Genomic DNA, 23556 nt, shown 5'->3' with positions numbered 1-23556 from the left:
GCAATGCGAGCTTAGAAGCCTCCCTCAGAAATCAGATTCAAAACCTCCAAAATGCAAATAGCATTTGTCTTCCATAGGAGAACCCAAGGGGGCATTGGGAGGGTGTGAAGCAAAGCCTTTTTCAAGCTTCCTCCCAACTGTCTGATAATGAATGACTTGACTTCGAAAATAGGGATCCCAGGATCCACGAGCTCAAACACGAGTGTCACACTCTTTTTAAGGACATCCAGAGTTGTTGACAAACGATGCTTTGACTTTCTTCATTGATGAGACTCGTAATGAGCTCGATAACGAACTCAAGTCATACCCGGGCCGGGTCGAGATAGCAGAACAAGAAGAAAGAGAAATGCTACAAACGAGCCAGAAGGATCTCCGAAAGAATGACCCCAACTCTGACTATATCCAAAAAAGATTAGGGTCTTTCTCTGTTTCTTTTTTTTTCGGTATGCCGCTCCGCGAGCAAGGAGCGCTGTGAGCAGAGCATGAGAACGAAGTAGTGTGCTGTGGTGATGTCAGAATTTGCACCTATTCGCATCTATTTAGTGATCAGTCCGCTAGTTTCTTTGATCCCACTCAGTGTTCCTTTTCCATTTGCTTCCAATAGTTCGACCTATCCAGAAAAATTGTCGGCCCACGAATGTGGTTTCGATCCTTCCGGTGATGCCAGAAGTGGTTTTGATATACGATTTTATCCGGTTTCTATTTTATTTATTATCCTTGATCCGGAAGTCATCTTTTCCTTTCCTTGGGCAGTACCTCCCAACAAGATTGATCTGTTTGGATCTTGGCCCATGGTGGCCTTTTTATTGATTTTGACAATTGGATTTCTCTGTGAATGGAAAAGGGGTGCTTCGGATTGGGAGTAACCACTAGTGAGTGAGAGGGCGAAAATAAGGGGGACGGACAAAGGAAAGAGCGATGCCTACATTAAATCAATTGATTCGTCATGGTAGAGAAGAAAAACGGCCCACGGACCATACTCGAGCTTCAGATCAACGTCCCCAGAAGCAAGGAGGACACCCGCATGTTCCGACAAGAACACTGAAAAAACCTAATTCAGCTCTATGTAAGATAGCCAAAGTACAGTTGAGCAATTGACATGATATATTTGCTCACATTCCGAGCAAAGGTCATAATTCGCAAGAACATCCTATGGTGTTAATCAGAGGAGGAAGAGTGAAAGATTTGCCAGGTGTGAAATCCCATCTTATTCAAGGAGTCAAGGATTTCCTGGGAATTCCGGATTGAAGGAGGGGCAGATCTAAATATGGTGTGGAAAGACCAAAACCAAAAAAAGATGAATGGAAGATGCCTCTGGATGAACAATTCAAAGTCCCAGTGTACTGCCCAATCTCAGTGTAGCCTGATAGGGATCCTTTGATTTTTTCGGTGGCCCTTGATGCCATGCCAGGCACATCACCTTCCTACGATGCCGCTAAGGTCTCGTTAGGTCTTTTTTTCTTCACACTCAAAGAGCAGAAAGAGCAGTGGATGAATCTGTTTGCCAGCTTAGTGAATGTCTTGATAGAGCCGGGCTCCAATGAGATGAACCATTCCAGTTACGTTAGACTTCTCTGGAACAAGCGAATGAGCAGGGGATCTTCAGTGGCCCATTGCTGAAGGAGGTGGGCTTTTGGATTGCCCGTGCTGGGGAAACTTGGTTTTTTGGAGGGGCCAACGAGCAAAGCGCTCGCCGCGAAGCGAGTGCTTGAGGTCAAAAGGCAAACTTCCATTTGTGGGCCTGGCAATTTGAGCTTAAAAGTGTCATAGCTTTGGGGGTCGAGGGGATTTTGGAAAGTGGTTTGGGGCCCTGCTGACGCATGAGCTGCTGGCGGAGCTTGATGTGCTGATGCACCCTTGGCCAGCCTGGAAGCTGGATGGTCCAGCGGGAGTGCAGTCATCCGGTTCGATGGTCCCTGGGATGTTGATCCCGGTCTTGTGCATAATACCATCCCATTCCGATAGAAGGGGACGGGATAGGCGGTTGGGTGGGAGATAAAAATAGGAGTTGAGTAAGGTCAGTGATAACCTTCATTCTCCCTCATTCGGGCGGAATAGACGAGGTCCATACTAGTTGATCAACTTCACGGAAACCGGCAGGAGGGTTCGTTAGGGCTTCAGGGTTTGATGGGTTTAGCGGGCTTGGGGCATTTTTTTCCAATCTGAGTTTTCGGTATGTCACGTCACGAGCCATTTTCAAAGTCAAGGTCAGCGCACATGTCAGCGTACATGACTTTGCTTTGCATTTCATCAAAGTGGCTCATGAATAGAGACGAAGCGAAACATTCAAAGCTTTTTGTTGTTTAAAGAACATCAATTTGCAATTGTCATGGATTTTTGACACTAATGGCATCTTGATTGGTATGGTTAATGGCATCTCATTGTCATGAATCCTGACCTTTTGTGGTATGGTTAATGACATACAATTGCTGGTCAAGTGAGTACTAAGGGCATACAATTGTTGGTCAAGTGCGTACTAATGGAATTTTTTTGTACAATGAGTACTAATGGCATTGAATTGCAATTAGTCCTGACCTTTCTATAATGAGCCCTAACCATTCAAACGAGTCCTGACCTTTCAAAACAGTCCTGAACTTTCAAAAAAAGTCTTGATCTTTCCAGAAGTTTGGTATGGTTAATGACATACAATTGTTGGTCAAGTGAGTACTAATGACATTTTTTTGTACAGTGAGTACTAATGACATTGAATTGCAATTAGTCCTGACCTTTCTATAATGAGTCCTGACCTTTCAAAAGAGTCCTAACGTTTCAAAACAATCCTGACCTTTCCATAACATTCAGGAAATTGTCAAAAGTGCTTCCATTGGCCTGAAATTCATGCCATTCAATTCAAAGTTGCGAGTGCTTTCTTGAAGAAGGAAACTCATCAATTTGCAATTGTCATGGATTTTGGACACTAATGGCATCTTGATTGGTATGGTTAATGGCATCTCATTGTCATCAATGCTCACCTTTTTTGGTATGGTTAATGACATACAATTGTTGGTCAAGTGAGTACTAATGGCATACAATTGTTGGTCAAGTGAGTACTAATGGCATTTTTTTGTACAGTGAGTACTAATGGCATTGAATTGCAATTAGTCCTGACCTTTCTATAATGAGTCCTGACCTTTCAAATTAATCTTGACCTTTGAAAAAAAGTCCTGACCTTTCCAGAAGTTTGGTATGGTTAATGACATAAAATTGTTGGTCAAGTGAAGGTATCAAGTTCAAGCTTCTGTTTCTAGAACAGGTTTTGTGTTTACTCATTATTCTAATTGTGGTCAGTAAGGTAAAGAAGAGGAAGGCAAAGAGTGGACTAAGCAAGGGCAGATTTATGGGTTGAGGGGCAAAAAAGTGAGGAAGGCTACGGGTGGAGCTTGAACAGAAAGCGAAGCGAGCCAAGGGAACCACTCGTTGGGTGGTGTCCACTTCGTTCCTCGTCATGGAACGGAATAGGTGGAAGCAACCGATCTCCACCTCTGACAAATCGAAATGAGCCGAAGACCTCAATCGAACATGATTCTGGCGGTCCAGCGCCGATTCCAATTGGATAGAAAAAGATGCTCAAGTGGTTGTAAAGGACAATAATGTGCTAAAGCCACTGCTCGGTGTGCTCGTAGATTCTCATCACTCTTTTTCGTATGGCTACTAACGCGGGGCGAGCGAAAGGATACGAAGTGGAACATCGAGATGCTGGACAAGTGAGTCAAGTAGAGATTCGGTGAGTCAAGCTTCGTGGGGACATCCGTTAAGGCATAAGTGCACAAAATCAAGCCTACGGGACATTCGAAGGAGTCAAGGTTTTTCGAATGGTCTGAAGTCAAAGCTATCCAACGCTGTCCGACTCTCGATATGAACAGGAAGGCCCTCATTTTTTATCAGTTGCCGGTGCCCCATTGGAAGAATTGAGGAGCCATTCTTTTCCATGCTCTTCATTTCCGGACGATGGAGCCCGACATTTCCTTAACTATGGAAAGTCTTTTGGGTTTTGATCTGTTTCCATGAGCCCATGAGAGAAGTTGGAAGTTTGTTCCCTCCCATGTTATGCCATCTATGAGGGGGATATGACTCCTAGCGGCCATTTGTTCTGTCAGGATAGGCTCCTCTAATCTGATTCTGACGGCCTCTATTTGCGCCCGCATCTGTGGAATCGTATTTTGTTCATCTAGGAGAGCTTGCTTCATGGTTGATCTGATTGAAGCATGAAGCAATGCCAGCGGAAGATCAAATTGTTTGGTTCATGCTTAGCTAGCCATTTTGATTCCCGGGCAAGATTGCCCCCTTCTTCTTACTTGATCTTAATAGGGGCACTCGACTAGAAAATCTTCCTTATGCCAAGCCTAGTGCGATGGCTTGTAAAAAATGTCATTTTCCATTGCGTTGGACCAGACGGCTCAGTATCCGGCTAACGGGATGGGAACATGTTGTATAAGTAAGGGCGGGCAACTCTCGAACAATGCATGCAAATGATGGAATGGAAAAAAAGATGGAAACAGAAAAATGTTGTCTGAAAATGGGCGGACGGAAAAGATAAGGACGCACCACTAAGGCGATAAGGCGGCTTCCTCAGTGGCCTTTGACAATAATGATGGGGCAAGGTACAAGGTACCTTATACTCTCGATGTTCGTAGAAGTAGTAGACCTTTCCAGTTGTCAACCATCAGTGGTGCGATGTCGCACTCCATCTCGTTTGGTACCTTCGATTGAGACCAACGTTCCGCCCAGCACTACGCTGGTCTGGTATATTTGGCAAGGCTGCTGCGGCCGGCAGAGGTGGGAATAGTGGAGTTTTCTATACAAGAAAAGGGGGGCCTCCTTCACTCTCATGGCGGAAACATCAAAGCGCATGAGAGACGGAAGAGATGAAGCAGACCCCACCCAGTTGACAGTTTACCCTGTGCTATTGAATCTTTCGAGCTTTTTGTTGGCCACTCATTCTCATGCCATAACATAAATTAGACGAGACGTCAGTTTCCCCAATGTCATGTCACGTCAAGAGCAAAGCCACCAGCTTGACGAGCAAAGGCCACAAAGCACTCACAAAGCATAGGGCTTTGCTCATTTTAAGAAGCGGGTATGCTTTAGGGAAGTATGAGCTAATTCAGACCAATGGAAGCACTTTTGACGATTTCCTAAATGTTATGGAAAGGTCAGGACTATTTTGAAAGGTTAGGACTCTTTTGAAAGGTCAGGACTCATTATAGAAAGGTCAAGACTAATTGCAATTCAATGCCATTAGTACTCGCTTGACCAACAATTGTATGTCATTAGTACTCACTTGACCAACAATTGTATGTCATTAACCATACCAAAAAGATGGAAAGGTCAGGACTCTTTTGAGTGGTCAGGACTCATTATAGAAAGCTCAGGACTCATTATAGAAAGCTCAGGACTAATTGCAATTCAATGCCATTTGTACTCACTGTACAAAAAAATGCCATTAGTACTCACTTGACCAACAATTGTATGTCATTAACCATACCAAACTTCTGGAAAGGTCAGGACTGTTTAGAAAAGTCAGGACTTTTTTGAAAGGTCAGGACTCATTGCAATTGTATGTCATTAGTACTGACTTGACCAAAAATTGTATGCCATTAGTACTCACTTGACCAACAATTGTATGTCATTAACCATATCAAAAAAGGTCAGGATTCATGACAATGATATGCCATTAACCATACCAATCAAGATGCCATTAGTGTCCAAACTCCATGACAATTGCAAATTGATGAGTTCCCTTCTTTCACAAAGCATGCATTCCTTTAAAAGAATGGCATTAGTGCAAAGCACACTCGCTTCGCTTTGGCTTTCAAAGAGTGCTTTTTGGGCTTTGCTTGTCAAAATGACGTGACGTTGATCAAAGCACTCGCTTTTCATTGCATCAGGGCTTTGCTCGAACCTGATTGTTTGAACTATTTACGACGTTCTCTAGGGAGTCGGCATCCATTATGTGGAAGTTGGGTCACATCGTGGATGTACATAATGTTAGATGGCTGTCCTACTCCACTTCACTTACACTATGAAAAGGTATAACCTTCTCTCCAGCTCAAGATTACTGCTTTCTTTTTCCTGAAATAAGTGGATGCTTTCACTTTCATTACAACCGACTTCATCCCCATGTTTCTGGTGGATCACCCGACATGTTGTGCAGTTGCTTTAGCAGCGTACCGACAAAGATGAGACCCCCTTTGATTTCCTCCAAACAACCTGCGCAGGCCCCAGTTTTTTATTCCCCCTAGCATCTGTCACGGTAACAAAGGTATTGTTGTGGATCGGTCAGAAATGGACAAAATCTTGGTTTTTCTGCTCAAATTGCTCATCTTCCTCCGAGATGCTCTGTATGAAGTTCATGGGTTGGAAACTCCTGCCTGCAATCTGTTCTTGCGCTATGCGCTCGGCCGTCATTTTTTCCTAGGTGAGCGAATAACGAGGTGAATGCATGATCTAAACCAGGGGAGTCATGGATGGACTACCTTTGAATCGAGCTTGTAGTCCCGTGTGCCTTTCTCCAAAGGCTATCTGTTGGAATGCTCCCCCTACAACATCTGATTCTTCCATCCATTTGTTGATCGTTCTCTCTGCCGTTCCCCAAACTTCTTTCCCACCTGCCCCACCTATAACCAACCACCTATTGGCCAGTGGTGCTACCTGGTGGTTCTAGGAGTGCTCAACAAACTATCAAAGGAGTAGGGGAGTGCACGCCCCCGCCCCTTGGAATGAAGGAATACTCAAACCTGCTTAAGCAGTTGGGTGACCAGCCCAATATCAGGTTGGGAGGGACCAATCTCCTACCGAAATGTCGAAAAGGAAAGGTTCTGAAAGAAAGGATGATCCGATATGGCTCCCACCCCACAACACGAAGGGAGAAACCAATCTCGGCGGAGGACAAAATCATTCACCCGCTCGATCCCTAGTGGAGTCCGCTGAATATCTATTCGATGCCTGACCTCGACAGATAGGGTGGGGGAGATCCCCTAGGAAGAAGATTGATCGTCTCGTCTTTTACAGTAAATTTGACCGATAGCAGATTGTGCCCTCAACGGTCCTCTTCCTCCTGGGCAAGACAGAAACCAAATCTACTCAATTAAGAATGGTATTATTGATGCTTCACAAAGCTACTGACATTATATTGACCATGGGTTCAACATACTAGACTCACACACCAAAACAGTGAAGTTTCTTGTTTCCTTCTTTTTCCTTCTTTAATTATTAGCATAGAAGAGAGGCCAACTTTGTCTATAGCCTGATCAGCCTCAGCTGAATAGTGTCAGATCAATGGTGTCATCAATCATGATGTCTGCATTTACTGTTTTTCCCATTTTTTTATACTTTTGTTAATGCTAACTTACCTTGTCTTGTCTTTTCTTTTTTTTTGAACTTTTTAGACAAAGATCATGCATGCATGTTTGATTGGCATCTGCTATATCTTACATAACTAGAATACATCTAAACTATCAAAACTGCACAGTCTTGTGCTGCTCAAAGGCAAACTCTGCTGTAGAGGAACATGGCAAACTTTGTTGCTTTTTGTTCATTCGGAGGTCTAAAGGATACTACTTCTTGTTAATTTATTTCATCTTAGAAAAACTCACAAAATTTTTCATTTCCTTTATGTGTTATGAGAAATTTATGTGATCGCCTTCTTGATGGAGAGTTTGAGCATGTTTAAGTAACATTTGGCTTGTAGTTTTTCATGATAACACATTTTTTTTTAGCAAATCAAAATAAATATTTCAGATCATCAAAGTTTTATTGCTGATATTCCAACTGAAACAGGATCTTTATGTTGATGGACCGTTAAACCCTTTCAAATACTATATATATATATATACATGTGCTCACACACACACTGAATTGGGAACGGTCAGAGATTGTCCGTGGTGAACCCACACTCAATTAGATGAGGTGAGATTTTGAACCCTTTCATGCTTGGCTGTCATATGTTTGGATTCATGAAGTATGTCTTACTAGCTTCAGCAAACCTCTGTTACAATCTAAGCTACAAAAGATCGATAGGGGATTTTTTCATCTTAATCTATTTTTTGCAACCTAGCTAGTTCTTAGTGTTGCCCTTTTCTTGTTGCAGTTCAAGTTAGATAGGTTGCTTTTTAAGATGTAGAAGGCAATGAGATTTGCTAGGGTGTAGTTGAATCCCCAAGTGTGAATGCATCATTATGTGAAGACTTTTATTGACTATTCTTGAGCTAAATGTCTTATGCTATTGTAGTATTAATTGGTTGCTTGTATTTGAGTTATTGCTAGTCTCATTATTATTAACATGCACTTTATTTGCATATAAATTTTAGGCAACTGCCCAATTTCATTGACTTGTTGTATTTTCAAAATTTTAGCCAGCAATTCATGAAAGTATACAATGTTGTGAAGCAATGTTGTAAAAGGTGATAAGGCAAAGCGAGCTGTTGAGCCTCTCATGAGGCATGGCGAGGTGAGGCATTAATTGAAGCGTAAGCTTCACAAACAAATTTGTGAATTATATAATATTTATAAAAGTAGCAATGAAACTGAAAAAAATGACTATGACACTAAGCATATCAAGAAAGAACAATATAGAACCCATGCAAACCACAATAATTTTTAAATCCAAACAAACACAATGTTATAACATACATAGTACAAAGAGTGCTTGCATAATTGGTGCATAGCATGACCTGTCCTAAACAATTAAATGTCATAGAACTATCATTGAAAAACAAATAACCAAAACTAGGAAAACCAAGATTCAGATAATAATATCAATTAAGAGAATAAGTAAATAATAAGTATTGTTGAACAATAATATAAGCATATTGAAATATGCATATGTACAAAAATTAAAAGAAAGTACTTAATTTGCGTAAATATCAAGTGATATTTAACAAAGTTCAAATAACTTTTGTAGGCAATTGGTTAATTGTATCTTCATCATCGTCATATTCTTTAATGGATGACAGTTCATCGTCATTTGAACCATCCAAATATAGAATAAATTCATCTTCCTCATCATCTAAACTCTCATATTCTAAATCTTCTATTATTGTTTTACCTTCATATAAAAACACTAACACAAAAAAAATGCAACAATTAGTAAAAAAAAAGGACAATGTTCTTATCTTTATTTCAAAAATTACAAACATATAGCATTACCTTTGCCAACACTTTTCTTTTGAGAAGATGAAACACTTTCTGTATTCATATTCATATATACATGATGAAAACCAAAGAATTAAGTTTTTCTTGTTCAATGCAATTTCTTGTTTTTGTATGTACCTGTCATGTAATTGCATTAGTTAATCATTTTGATAATTATCAAAAAACATTTGAATGATAGCATAATAAATTATTTGAAAGTTTCATTTATTTACCAAAAAGAATGGGCTGCATTTACATTCACATCCTGATGCACTATATGTAAGATTGAGAATTCTCATAGCAAAATTCTTCAATTCTTTTGTATTTTCGCCAAATGTATTCCACCAATCAACTGACAAAAAATAATTGAGAAGAGTAGTTTAGATAACTTCATTTGATCCACTCATAAGTTCATAATATCAATCAAAAGTGTAAAACATTTTCCAAAAACAAAAACTGACCTATGGCAGAATATACTTGCTTTCTTTCCTCCTTCTTGATGGCATTGTTAATTGTTGGTTGTCGCATATCTGAAGTTATAAATGATCCATTGGTCCTCATGAAATTCCAAATGCACGAACATTGGGAGATGTAAGGCCACCACTGATCATTCCTTCATCCAAACATTCATTTCTATGGAATTCAAGATTGTCTTTTTTTTCTTTGTATTTCACATTTTTGTACCTGCAAATAATTATTGAAAAATTTTACAACACTTTGTGGGCTTTGTAACATGGTTTAGCAAGTTTTTTAGTTCCAGCCAAGTGTTGTTTCTTTCTTCAAACACCACCTTTATAAGTTTTCTTACAATAATTTCATATCAAGTTTCCCATTTTTTCTCTATCATCATGATCTTCATCAATGCAATGTTTCAATGCTGGATCCCGCCGTGACATTTTTTCTCAAACCTTACAATGTATTACAAATATAATTCAATAAGCATCCAATAATTTCCATTACATTGTTTGTAAAAGCTCAAATTACTAAGCATACCCAAATATTAACAATGCATAATGTAACAAATTTAACATCATACGACAAATTTGAATTACAACATATTAGAAACTTAATGCAAAACAATTATTGAAAAAACACATAAAAATATAGAAGAATTGTCTTTGACAATACATCAATTACCATTGTCATGTTCTTTAACTTGATATCAAATCTAAATAGAAGAGAAGAAGACAAGCTGCTCTTCCAAAATGAGAACATGTTTGATCTAGAAATAAAGAAAAAGAAAAACAAAGAAAAAAAGCATCCACAAAAAAAAATATATAATAAAAAAGGTAATTGTAGTAATGTAAATTTTCCATGTTTTTATTTATTTATATAAAACAAAATAATGTAAAAAATATTCTTCAATTGATTCAGTAAATAATTGAACATAGCTGTCTACCTTGAAGCACAAAAAAAACAGCATGAACTAAGGCACGAAAAAAATTTGAAAGAAAATATAATAAGTTATAGATGCATTAATTGCTAAGTCATAAAGTAAGGATACAAATCCCAAAACATATAATAAACTAAGACACCACTTGCGACACTTGGCAACAATGGGAGGAGGACCCACCATCAATGGAGTACATGTCCAGACTTCAAATGATGACAATAGTAAAATAAAAATGAACACGTAATATGAGTGTAAGGATGGCACGCATGAAGAAAATAAGTTCAAGGTCTTGACTTTGTAAGCCACATTACCACAACATCTTAAGCCACAGCACTGGCCATGGTGATACACACAAAGTAACAAAAGCGCCATGTGGACACACTGTATACCATCACAGCAACACGTAGAGGGTGGCCAGTCCTGGCCAGAGAGTTGAGAGAGTGGCCTTGGCCAACGCCGGAGGGAGACTAAGACAAAGATAGAAAGGTGGCCACCTATGTTCGGTGTCTACCAGGGAGAGGAAGAGACTCAAAGAGAGAGACTTACAGTTGCAATTGAAATTCTGACGTTGGGCGATGGCTTCACCAACTATAGCTCCAGCCTCTAGCAATTTCACAGGTGTGCAACGATAGTTGAAATCTTCAATTTCACATGTGATTTGGGATTGAGAAAAGGGGATTTAGGGATACAAACAGGGTTCAGTTAGGGCTACGTGTGAATCCCTAATGACCAGTTTTATTTAGTTTTTATTTTTTTAATTAAAAAAACTAAACAGACTCCATCCCTGAGGTGTACGCCTCAAGCACGGAGTGTACCATGGATGGAGGCATACACCTCTACCAAATGAGGTGCGTGCTTCAAGGATGCATGCGCCTCACGGCAAGGCCTCAAGACATTTTTTTTCTAAAAAATGCTTTGGGTCACATTTTTTTGTGTGAGGCGTATGCTTCTTACAACATTGTTGTGAAGTAGAACAAGGCAAAGCAATGCACTAAGCTGGTGATGCAACACGTAGCTAAGTAATGCATACTGAAGCTTAATTAAGTTTCATGGCATAAATACTCTAACATATTATATCAACAAAAATCATGTCAAAAATTAAAAACAAAAGCAAAAAACATTTTTTCTTGCACCAAAATCAGAAATGAAAGATGGCACTGTTTTGCTATTTGCAAGAAAGTTTAATTAGTTGTTATCAACATCCATAAAAGTTTGTAAAATAAAGAACATTACTTTGGTTTATTTAAACAACATACTCATGAAAGCACCGCTTTCGTCAAATGGTTATAAGTACAATAAATTCACTAACTTTATGAGTTTCATCCAACATTTACTAACTTAATAAATTCACTAAACTCTATGATTTTCATCCAACATTTACTAACTTAGACTATTTCAGTCAACATAAAATGTTCAATAAATTCAACACTCACGGTTTTATCTAATTCTACCATGCAGCTGAGAAAAAAAGTAAACAAAAACAATATGAAATAGAAAATCAAAAAGATACCAGCATTAATTACAAAACAGAGGGAGAGACAGATGGAGAGATACGCAGGCACTTGAGGTTCACATCTCATGCATTGAGGTGTGCACTTCAAATACAACTGGTAGTACGCACTGGTGGTTATGTGTTTGGTTAAGGTAATTTATAGCAGTGCTAAAAATCACAGTGATAGGTTTATAGTGGTGAAAATTTCTACCGGTGGTACATAACACCAGTGTAAGCATGTTTAGCGCACTAGTATAAATGTAAACGGCGGTGACCTAAACCACCTTACCGTCATCAAGAGGGCTGTACCGGTTCGGTTCATCACAGGTATAGCTTACTGTCATTAAAGAAAAGCACAAACAAAATTTATACCCCTCAAGAAAACATTTATAACCTCTAGTAAATATTTCCAAGCCTTTCAACAAAAATTATGTCTCACGTGACGTGTTCCTTCCACATCCACGCACTAAGGGGGAACAAAACTCAGTCACGTGATGCAATGGTCAACTATTGACAGTTGACAGTACCATGCTAATTAGAGATTATGGTGGTGAGTGCAATCTGTGTTTTCGGTAAGGTTGCAAGAGTTGAAGGCATGTAGAGGATGAAGTTGCTCAAAAAAATCGGAGTGAAGTCTATTTTATTTCACTCAACAAGAGATTTTATTGTATATATACAATGACGGCAGGAAGGTATTCATACTCTGCCTCATATACAGAATCATTCGTTCTTTATAAAGAATCTCAGCTTATAAAAGAACCAAAGAAGGATGGTCTAAAAAGTTTAATGAATATGAATCTATTTTTAGTAATGTTTCTCATGACAAAAAGTGTAGATGCCTAAGATAGCCTTATACATAGTTCTACTTATTGTATTGCAAACACGTTCATGCTTTGCAACTTTGTACTTTTAGCAGTCCTAACAAAGTTCCATGTTGAAGTCTTTTGAAGATGTTGGTCACATTGCTAACTGTTCTTAATATAGCAGATTGACCTATACAAATTTAGGAAGAGGTTGCCAACACCCGCTTCTAAACAAATGTTTAGTGATCCAACCTAGGAGTTGGGTTTTCTTTCTACTCCATGTTTTTTCTTTTGACACCCATGTCATTGAATGCAGCAATGTTAGCTGATACATTACTGCAATGATGATGTAATAAATGACAATTTGTCATTGAGAAGAACCCCTGATGGCATATTAGCATAAGCTGAGATTCTTTTAAAGAACGAATAATGCAGTGTATGAGGTGGGGTATGAACACCTTCTTATCATCATTGAATCGAATCCATCAGTCCATATATATATATATATATCCCCAGATAAATTAGACCGGGCAAATAATTAATGAGACCGACTAGGTTTGATGCATTTTCCTTCTGAAAGTGACAAGTAACCATTTATATTTATACGATAACTTACAGACACAAGCCCCAATAATAGAAAAATTTTAAAAATATGAAAAACAGCATTTTAACCTAATAAAAAAGAAAATACCTTTAAATAGAAATTTTTTCATGAGCCACATATTTTGTCAGTTTCCTCAAATATTTCCATTGATTTTTAAGTATCAATATTAATAAAAAAGGCCCAGGGAGAGTGTATGTACAAAATGTGATATTTTTCATTTTTTTCATTAGAAATTACTCATGATTTTAACATTTTTCTTCAATTAATGAAGAAGGTGTTTATCATTCATTTTACCATGTCAAACAACTTTTTACAATTTATCAAATATTAAACAGTTACTTATAAATATATTAAAAGCAGATTCATTACTTGTGAATTTCTCAAATTTTTATGACAATTACTGAATTACGACAGGGAGAGGTGGGGGGGAAAAGGTGCACGAATGAACCAGAACCAGACCAGAATATCTTACATAAGTGAATTAAATGTGATGGCTAAGTATAGTTATAGAAATATGGATAAACATATAAGATTTACATGTCAATATGTACGTGGATCCAGCAACCCAATGAAATATACTTACAAATATAAGGGCCACATGTTAGTTGAGCCCTCCCCTGTACGCCACTAGCACATGCTTGGTATATTATATTATTGAGGAAAATGAATTTGTTGTGTTTGATAGAATGAAATTTTGATTTCAAATTGAAAATGACTTCCTTGATAAATGGTAATTAAAATTTTATAACTGATGGATTCGAACCATCATAACATATGCCTTAAAGGGAGAATAAAAAATTCTAAAATTCTGAAATTATAATCGTAATTTCAGAATTTCGATTTGATGATAAGCTTATAATTCTAGAATAAAAATTGTTTTTTTAAATATAATTTTCTATTCACATAAAACAATAATTTTAATTTTAAAATTCTTCAACTTCAAGCTCATTGAACACCCCTTAATAATACAAAAAAGAGTTTGTGTGTCAAATTACGAGAAAGTAGGCCCATCACACAAAAAAGGTATCTCTCTCTCATTGTATATTCATGTGGCTGGTTGTCCAGATTTAACAATTTGTAGCTAAAAATGATCATTAAATTGGTATTTACCACGTTCTACAACATTGTGTGTGTGCATATATATATATATATATATATATATATATATATATATATAAAGGTTGGTGAGACCAGATATGGCAAACATATCATATATTAGAGCCTGTTGCTATCAAAGTGATCTTTTGCTGCGGAGAACCCCTTTAAGCATACCTACAGCCCATTTGATGCACACCTTGGGATACACAAAATTTCCACATGCCAATACACTAATAATGAAAATGCTCTCAATTAATAAAAAATAATAACATAAAAACTAAAAAATAAAAAACTAGAAAGAATTTTTTATTTTGAAATAATTTTCAAAATATCTTAAGCCCTAACCTTTTTTTTTTTTTATGTATAGTGGTGCACCCACCAACTCCCTCCTATTTTTTGTCACCATGTGCTGATAGGGCCCATAGTAGAATGCCACTTGGGCATCCATTTTTGAACTTAATGATAAGGACAAAAAAAAGCCCCCCAAATGACAAAGATGCAAAAGTTGCTTTCTTTGTAAAACAGAAAAAGACAAAATTACCTTTCGAAGAAAAGGAAAAATCCTGTAAAACTCTCAAACGAACCACTTAGACATTACATTTTTCATGGAGTGGGATCATCCACTTGAAACCTTCTAAGGTTTTACGTGGCAAATCTGTAATCAGACTGTACCGGTTGACTTTGTGGCCAGAAAGTTTACATGATCACTTGGTTAGGCTAGGTTTATAGATATGTTTATCGGGACTTCATGTTATTAAAACTTAATAACATGCAATACCAATATTTGCCTATATATTTAATAAAGCTAGTGGTTGAATGTCTAGGTGGAAAGATAGCCTAAGCATTCATTTGTTCTCTGCTATCTGTTCATTAGCACATCAATGAGAATGAACACAAATACAAATGTACAATATGATAGAAACCACTTTAAAATAATCATATATTGATAAAAATTTCATAATTCACAAAACAACGAGCATTACTTTTCAACAATGCAATAAAAAAATCTTGTAATTAGTTCCATGGCTTTCCTCCCCGTATGCTTGCCACCAGCTCCTTGACTCAGCTTACCTTTCTCGGCTTTCCATCATGGGTGCCACTGTTGGTCGGAAGATCATCCACAACGTCCTCAAAGTATTTCTCCAGCGGCCCAGCCTGATGCCTGATCTATCAGGCCTCAAAGGGTTGGTACCAGGGAGCTCCTCTTATGTAAACCACCAGCAGAGGGTCTGCCGGACATCGTGGTGATGGTGGTGATGAGAGGCCGAAACATTCTAGGGACCGAGGCATTATATTAGTGGAGGAGATGAAGTAGTTGGGAAGGAAGGTGGTGAAGTTGCACGTCTTCTTGGAAGAGGAGCATGCCTTCTATGTGTGCAGCCCCTAGGGAGAGGCATCTACTGAGTTGATGGGCTTCATCTCTAAGTTCATCTCTCAGTTTTAATATATAGGTGTGAATGTTGTATGAATGCTTTTTTTCTTTATTGTTGCATTAAATAGTGGCTGATAGAACTCATCTGCCGCGTACAGAAAGAAGATTGTGCTAGTATGTTGCCAGCGCAATTGTTTCGGGGTGTTCTCTTGGAAAGAGTGATGTAAAATCAATGCAGTGCAAAAATGAAAAAAGAAAATGGTGGTATGATCGGTTTATAATCGTAGAGCCTGAAATTTTTTAAAACAAAGATATTCTACTCGACAGAATTACAAGATCTCTCTCATTCATATTCGATGTATAAGAAAAAATAAATTCGTAATGGATCCATCCTTTAAGTAAATGGTGACAAACTATTGACAAATAATTTCTTAGTTACTTTGCAAAGCAACTGAAACATGTCTTCTTCCTACCCAATATAGAGACGGCTAACCTTTTCGTTTTGTTTTTTTAAAAAAAATTCAACGTGCAAAATGGATTTTTTTTTCTCGAATGATACATGTGGGTAAATCCTCATCTTATGAGGACAAATAGTAGAATAAGAGAGCTGAGACTTGATGCGGACAAAGTTTGAAGCTTACTAAGGGGTGGTGGGCATCTAAGGGGTTGTTTAGCAAATAAGAGGGTCTCCCATACTTTTCACTGTGACCACTTTTGAAATTATAGTTGTCGCTAAGAAAAGTTTTAAGTTTAAACTTTTTTTTTTCAGTTCAGCATTTTTTTTGGTCGATCGCGATCCTAAGTTGAATGAGATGCTTTACAACCCTATGTAATTTGATAAGAGTGTTTGGTCCTTCTTATGACAGAATTTCTGTTTGCATATAGAGATTGATCAATAATATCATTTGATATAGCTTAAAAGGGCTATAAGAACTGCGGAACATGTTTTATTTTTTTGTTACAGTCATATTTTGAATTTATCTTAGCATTAACCTAAAAGACTTTGTGGCGCAAAACAGAAGTGTTTTTTCAAATAATAAAAAAATCAATTTAAAATTTAAAAATGCTTTGAAAATTAAAAAAATATTTTATTTTAATAACGGCTGTTACAAGCATGGCAGATTGGATGCGCTTCATCAACCAAACTGGTAGGTCTAGATTAGTTTTTCATTTAAAAAAAAACTAAAAAACATCGGCTATCACCTCGTTCGTTAAATATTATGAGGCGGATACAGTTTTCTTAAGTTCCTATTTGTTTCGGATCGGATAGGGAGTTACATGTTAACATGGATTTGGATCTTTTTTTTCTTTGACCACGATAAAATGTGTGAAGAACATAAAAGGGAAGTCCGCTTCCCAAGTGCATGTTTGATGCATATGATAAGTATCGGGGTTTTAAACGGTTTTTCTGAAATGCATCACATTTTTACCACGTAAAAACCCAAGAAACAGGGGAAAGATTTCTAGCCTGTCTTCTCGTCTACCTCTAGAGGTTGCCTCTTACGATCTGCCCTCATCATGGAGGGGGAGCTCGAAGGTAGCACGGGGATGGTTGGTTTCCGGTAAGGTCGATCACTCTCTCCCTTTCTTGTTTTTCCGGCCCATGACTGGTTTTCTGGAGGAGGAAGAAGGGTCTTCCTTGTGCCATCCAGGCGATTTCTGATATAATTTCATCTAACATGTGCAACAACGGTCTTGACTCCCCTTTTCGAACAAGTTTTTTTTTTGTTTGAAATTTATTCTCGTTGCTCATTTTGATTTGTTTATGGTTTGAATTGTGATTCATCGCTTTTGGGTATGTGATCCTGGGCTATTAAGGTTTTGGTTGCTGTTAATTTTGTTAGTCAAGGTAGATTCCAGTGAAGACCATTCGAATTATCGTTCACCAGGAAATTGGGTGTTTCGATCTGAGATTTTGAGCATTTCTTTCTGCTTTCTGTTATACCAATGGTGGCTTCTCCATTTCTAATGCAGGATCAGATGGATGAAGGTTTCTTTGACAAGCTTGTGGATGATGAGTTTTGGATCGATGGTTCTTCTGCAGCTGAGTTACAGGAGGGTAATGATTCCGATGGGATGATCAACTGGGCCCCCTGCTGACACTTCTCTAGCGAACCTTTCCTTGAGTAAATCGGAGTACCATTCACAAGTTCAGGTGGGCAAGGCTGTTGCCGGAAAAGCTGGCTCCTTTAATGTCAGTAACTCGGTCGAATTCAAACCAGAGAAAGCAAATCAGGTTGCAGAAGGGAGTAGTTCTGATGTGCTTGTTGAGTCCAACGAGTCTGCCATACCAGTAGAGTTGGTTGCACATGGTGCCAGTGCCAATGCCCATCCCAACAATTTGGAAGCAGGTTTTCCGTCTGTTAAGGGTTCTAAGCAGACCCGGGCGAGCATGAAGGAGGTGCAGTGGAGTAGCTTTCATACAGGTATGGGCGATAATGATTCTGGTGGTTTTAGTTCTCATTCAGATTTCTTTGCAGAATGGATGAAAATACATCTAGACAGACTACAGGGGAGCATGGAACCAAATTCTCATCAACGTCTTTGCAATCTCAATCGCAAAATCAAGCTGGTTTTGTTCAAGGGAGAACACAGCAAACTGATGCAATCAATGATGGCCTGCAGTCATCTTCATCTTCTGTCTTTGATAGTTCTTCTGTTCTAGATCCCCAAGAGGAGGTCTTTGAGAAGGACCTAAATGGTGAAACTGCTGATTTGTTGTGAAGTACAACAAGGCGAAGCGATGCACTAAGTTGGTGATGCAATGTGTAGCTAAGCGATGCATAGTGAAGCTTAAGTGTCATGGAAAAAATAATCTAACATATTATATCAACAAAAATCATGTCAGAAATTAAAATAAGAGCAAAAAAACCTTTTTTTTTCTGGCGCCAAATTCAGACATGAAGGATGGCACTGTTTTGCTATTTGCGAGAAAGTTTAATCAGTTGTTATCAACAATTATACATAAAAATTTGTAAAATATTTAATTCCTTATAAGTACTGCAGATGAAAAAAAACATTACTTTGGTTTATTTAAACAACATACTCATTTAACATACAACCTTCAATAAATTAACATTTATCACTTTTATCTAATTCTACCATGCAGCTGAGAAAAAAATTAAACAAAAACAATGTAAAATAGAAAAATGAAAAAAAAAATAACAGCATTAATTACAAAACAGAGGTAGAGTGAGAGATAGACATGAGAGAGAGGCAGGCACTCGAGGTGCACATTTCATGCATTGAGTTGTGTGCTTCAAATAACAGTGGTGGTTATGTTATGGGTTCAGGTAATATAGTGGTGGTAAATCGCTGTTATAGGTTTATAGCAGTGAAATTTCTACTGGTGCTAGAGAACACCGGTATAAATACCTTAGTGGCGAGACATTTCACCGGTATAAGCATATACGGCTGCGAACTACCTCATCATTAGAAATCTATACCAGTTGTAATCGTCACTAGTATTGGACTGTCCCAGTTGCGTTCATCACCTGTATAGGTTATTATGATTAAAGAATAGCACAAACATAATTTGTACCCCTCAAGAAAACATTTATAGGCTCTAGTAAATATTTCCATGCCTTTCAACCAAAAATATGGCTTAGGCAATGTGTTCCTTCTGCATCCACGCGGTAAGGGGGAACAAAACTCAGCCACGTGATGCAATGGTCAGCTGTTGACAGATGACAGTACCATGCTAATTAGAGATGATGGTGGCGAGGGCTGTCTATTTTCTGTGGAAAGGTTGCAAGAGTTGAAGATATGTAGAGAAGTTGCGCGAAAGAATCAGAGTCTGAAGTCAATTTGGTTCACTCGACAAGAGATTTTCTTGTATATATACAATGACAGCAGGAAGGTATTCTTATGTGTAAAGAATCTCACCTTATAAAAGAACCTCTGGAGGACGATCTGAAAAGTTTTTGAATATCAATTTATTTTTAGTAATGTTTCTCGTAACAAAAGGCTTAGATGCCTATGATTGTCTTGTACATAGTTCTAGTTATTGTACTGCAAACACGTTCATGCCTTAGTGTATGGAATAACACTTGAGCATATTTAGGAAGAGGTTGCCAACAAACAAATGACTAGTGGTCCAACCTAGGAGTTGGGTTTTCTTTCTACTCTATGTTTTTTCTTTTGACATCCATGTCATTGAATACAACAATGTTATTTCAATTCAAAACCAAGCTGATACCATTAGTAGTATGATGATGTAATAAATGACAGTTTGTCATTGAGAAGAACCCTAGATGGTACATCAGTATAAGATGAGATTCTTTTGCAACGAACGAATAATGCAGTATATGGGGCGGAGATTGAATGCCTTCCTACCGTCATTGAATCGAACTCATGAATCCATGCACCACTTTACACACACACACACACATATATGTCGCTAGACAAATTAGACCGGACAAATAATTAATGAGACCGATTAGGTTTGATGCATTTTTCCTCTGAAAAGTTACAAGTAACCATTTATATTTATACAATTACCTACAGGCACATGCCCCACTGTTTTTAAATTTGAAAAAGACCATTTTACCCTAATAAAAGGAAAATACCTGAATAGAAAGATTTTTATGGGCCACATCTTTTTGACAATTTCTTCAATATTTTCGTCTATTTTATAAGTATCAATATTAATAAAAAAAGGCCCAGGGAGAGTGTATGTACAAAATGCGATTTTTTTCATTTTTTTCATAGAAATTGCTCAAATTTTAACATTTTTCTTCAATTAATGAAGCAGGTGTTTGTCAATCATTTTATTACATCAAACAACTTTTCAATCTTTTTAACACCCTTCGTTGTACAAAGAAATTCATCTATTTGAAAAACATTACTGTATTTGGATTTTCTGATTGCTGAAAATGCTTGTCAATCGATAATGTGAATGATGATTATATATGTGGTATATTTCAAATAAACTGAGATAGGAATTGGTGCCGTTTATTTTTCTTTGTTATCTTATTTGTCCATTCTTTTCACACCAAAGATCTTACCTTGTCTGAAGGAACTGGAGCTACATCTCATGTGTTTCCATGCCTTTTTGGTTTTGAAACCTTGAAAAAATGACAGATACCCTTTATTAGGAACACATAAGATTTGTCACCAAAAAAAGGATAATGAAAACCTCACCTGACCTATAGTAATAAAAATACATGTCCTACTGAGACTTATAACTTGCTATGCTCTTTAGTAGCAGGCCCTAACTCACCCTCCTCTAAAAGGATGATTCAGTCAGACCACCATGAGGGTCCAACCACATTGCATTGCCAGGATCCACTGAGAGTGAATTTTTTTAAGGTAATCAGTCTTGAAGTTCCTCTGTAGAGATAGGATAAAAAAAAATCAGTCTTCCATAACCTTTCATTAGTCCTAGGTACTTCTGAAACTCAGTTCCTTAATTGTGGGAGGGGCACTTTAAAAGAATGTCATATTTTCTACAACGTGTCAATGTTTCCCTATAAACAAGACTTATTTCATTGAAAAATTGTAATTTGTAAAGGAACAGTTTCATAGTTGATTATTTTTATATTAACTTGGAGAAGTAGCCTTAAATGACATTATATTTTCCAGTCTTCATTAAAATTGTGAAACAGACAGTTCTAAAGAAACTTCTTCACTATTTCCTACGGACTTGTTGCTTCCACTTGCATGTGCACTGCACCTTATGTTTGCCTGTGTGACTGGTTGAGTTTCAGTTTGGGACTGCATTCTAGGATCAAGAGGTTGGAAAGGCTGAGCCGGTGGAAACATTCAGTTTTTACCTGTTAGTTATTCACATCCTTTATTTTTTATATTTTCTTCCACAAGATCTTTCCTTACTGATCTTTGTGCTGATAATAGTGTAGGCCGAAGGTTAAATTTGACATTTTGCTCATTAGAAAACAAGCCCTGAAAATTTCTGGGTTATTCAATTGCTTTGAATTTCTTGAGAACAATACTTGCCATGAATTTTAAAAAGAAACAGTCTCAAATAATGTCATCTACCAACAAATTGGATTTTTAACTGGATTTTTGGCCATCTCAATTAATGTCCAAAACATGTACATCTATATGTGATTAAGGTACATTGTTTGTTAGAGGTAACTTTAGACTGTTTGTGCACCTACAGATGTCCTGATGAGTATAAGAAACATGGTAAATTTGACATGGTTTAATTCGACATACAATCTTGGTTAAATCTTACCATGTTGTTGATAAAAAAGTAAATTAAAACAAAAACATGGCTAACATGAAATATGAAAATAGAAAACATGCAAGTGTCAATCATAAAACGGAGAGGGGGAGGGGGGGACACTTGAGCGATAAGAGGCAGCTGAAGTGGGCGGTTGTGTGCTTGCTTCAAATAATAGTGGTAATATGTGCTTCTTTCTTTGGTACTGATTATGACACGATTTACCGGTGGTAAAAACAACCGTTGAATTTTTATAGCGGTGAAGACATATATGGGTGTTAACATTTAACAATCACCAGTATACATACGATTTAACGGCGACAAAAATCCACTGTAGGACATATATACGAGCCATGAAAATCGCTGGTATGGATAAATATCCACACCTTTCTCCTAGCAAGCTCCAGTTCCAATCAATCAAAGATATGTCTCGTGGGATCCATTCCTTACAAGTCAATGCATTAAGGGGAAAGAAAATGCAGCCACAAGTTGAAAAACATCGTTGGAAAGATGGCTAATTCTTTGGCTTATTTTTATAGGTTGACTAATTCTTTTGTTTTATTTCTATCCAAGTATCAGACTTAAAATTAATTTTAGTTAGCAAAGGAAAAACATCCTCAGTTTTTGTGTTTGCAGTTTTCAACAAACAAGGAATGATCCTTTTGGTTCTATATTCTAGTTCGTTAATTTTTATGTGCGAGATTTTTCCACAAAAATCTTTGCCTTAGAGGCAAAATTCCATAATCAATCCTGCATGTTGCCACATTAAAAACCCCGAGATACTTTTTTACTTATATATCTTGCTTTCAATCATTGACATTTTTGAAACCGTACTCTTCAACTTGCTTCACTTAATAGCTCCTGTTGGTTGTAAGGTCCAGAATACCTTTTACATATATATAGGTATTAGTGAGTTACATCTTTCTACTTAAACTCATCCCCGCAATCTTGATCTATATAATTTTGGAGTTTGTACGGAAGCCATTAATTAGCAATTTTTCCTTTTTAGTTTTATTTTTTTGATAATATTTTCAATTTGAAGGGATAATTTCATCATTTGGGTGACTAATATTTTTTAGTGCTTTGGCCTTCTTTTCGGCGGTGGGTAAAATCCTGCTCGCCTGAAGGGACAATTTCATCATTTGGGTGATTACTTCAATACTTTTGATGAGATCAAGCGTTTGTTTGAAAAACAGAAGGAAAAGTTGGGTGGACATTTGGTGTTTCTCAAAAGGAGTTATCTCTTATTTTTCTCATTTAATTTGTGGAGCAATGTCTCTTAACATTGAAAACATTGTTGGTTTGGATTTTTAGATTTAAATACATTGACGTCGCACGTAGTGATTGGGAAAACATATATACGTTACTTTTTTACAGTTGAATTAAAAAAACTATGTGTTAAACTGTTTTTAAATCCAATATACGGGGACTTTCTGTAGTGAGATAGATCTTCTTCATTGATGTATACACATGCAGCT

General features: G+C 37.4%; 1 protein-coding gene across 1 annotated transcript; it reads left to right on the top strand.

Annotated features, from left to right (window-relative positions):
* The first annotated feature begins 509 nt into the window (after positions 1-509).
* Positions 510-866, top strand: LOC116267892 (NADH-ubiquinone oxidoreductase chain 3). The gene has a single exon (XM_031649818.2). The coding sequence runs from the start codon at positions 510-512 to the stop codon at positions 864-866; it is 357 nt and encodes a 118-aa protein (XP_031505678.1).
* Positions 867-23556: the final 22690 nt, after the last annotated feature.

Source organism: Nymphaea colorata, unplaced genomic scaffold (assembly GCF_008831285.2).
Source record: "Nymphaea colorata isolate Beijing-Zhang1983 unplaced genomic scaffold, ASM883128v2 scaffold0001, whole genome shotgun sequence".
In the NCBI taxonomy this organism is placed as follows: Eukaryota; Viridiplantae; Streptophyta; class Magnoliopsida; order Nymphaeales; family Nymphaeaceae; genus Nymphaea; species Nymphaea colorata.
Note: the sequence above shows the minus strand (reverse complement) of the source record. Positions and strands in the feature narration are given on the sequence as shown.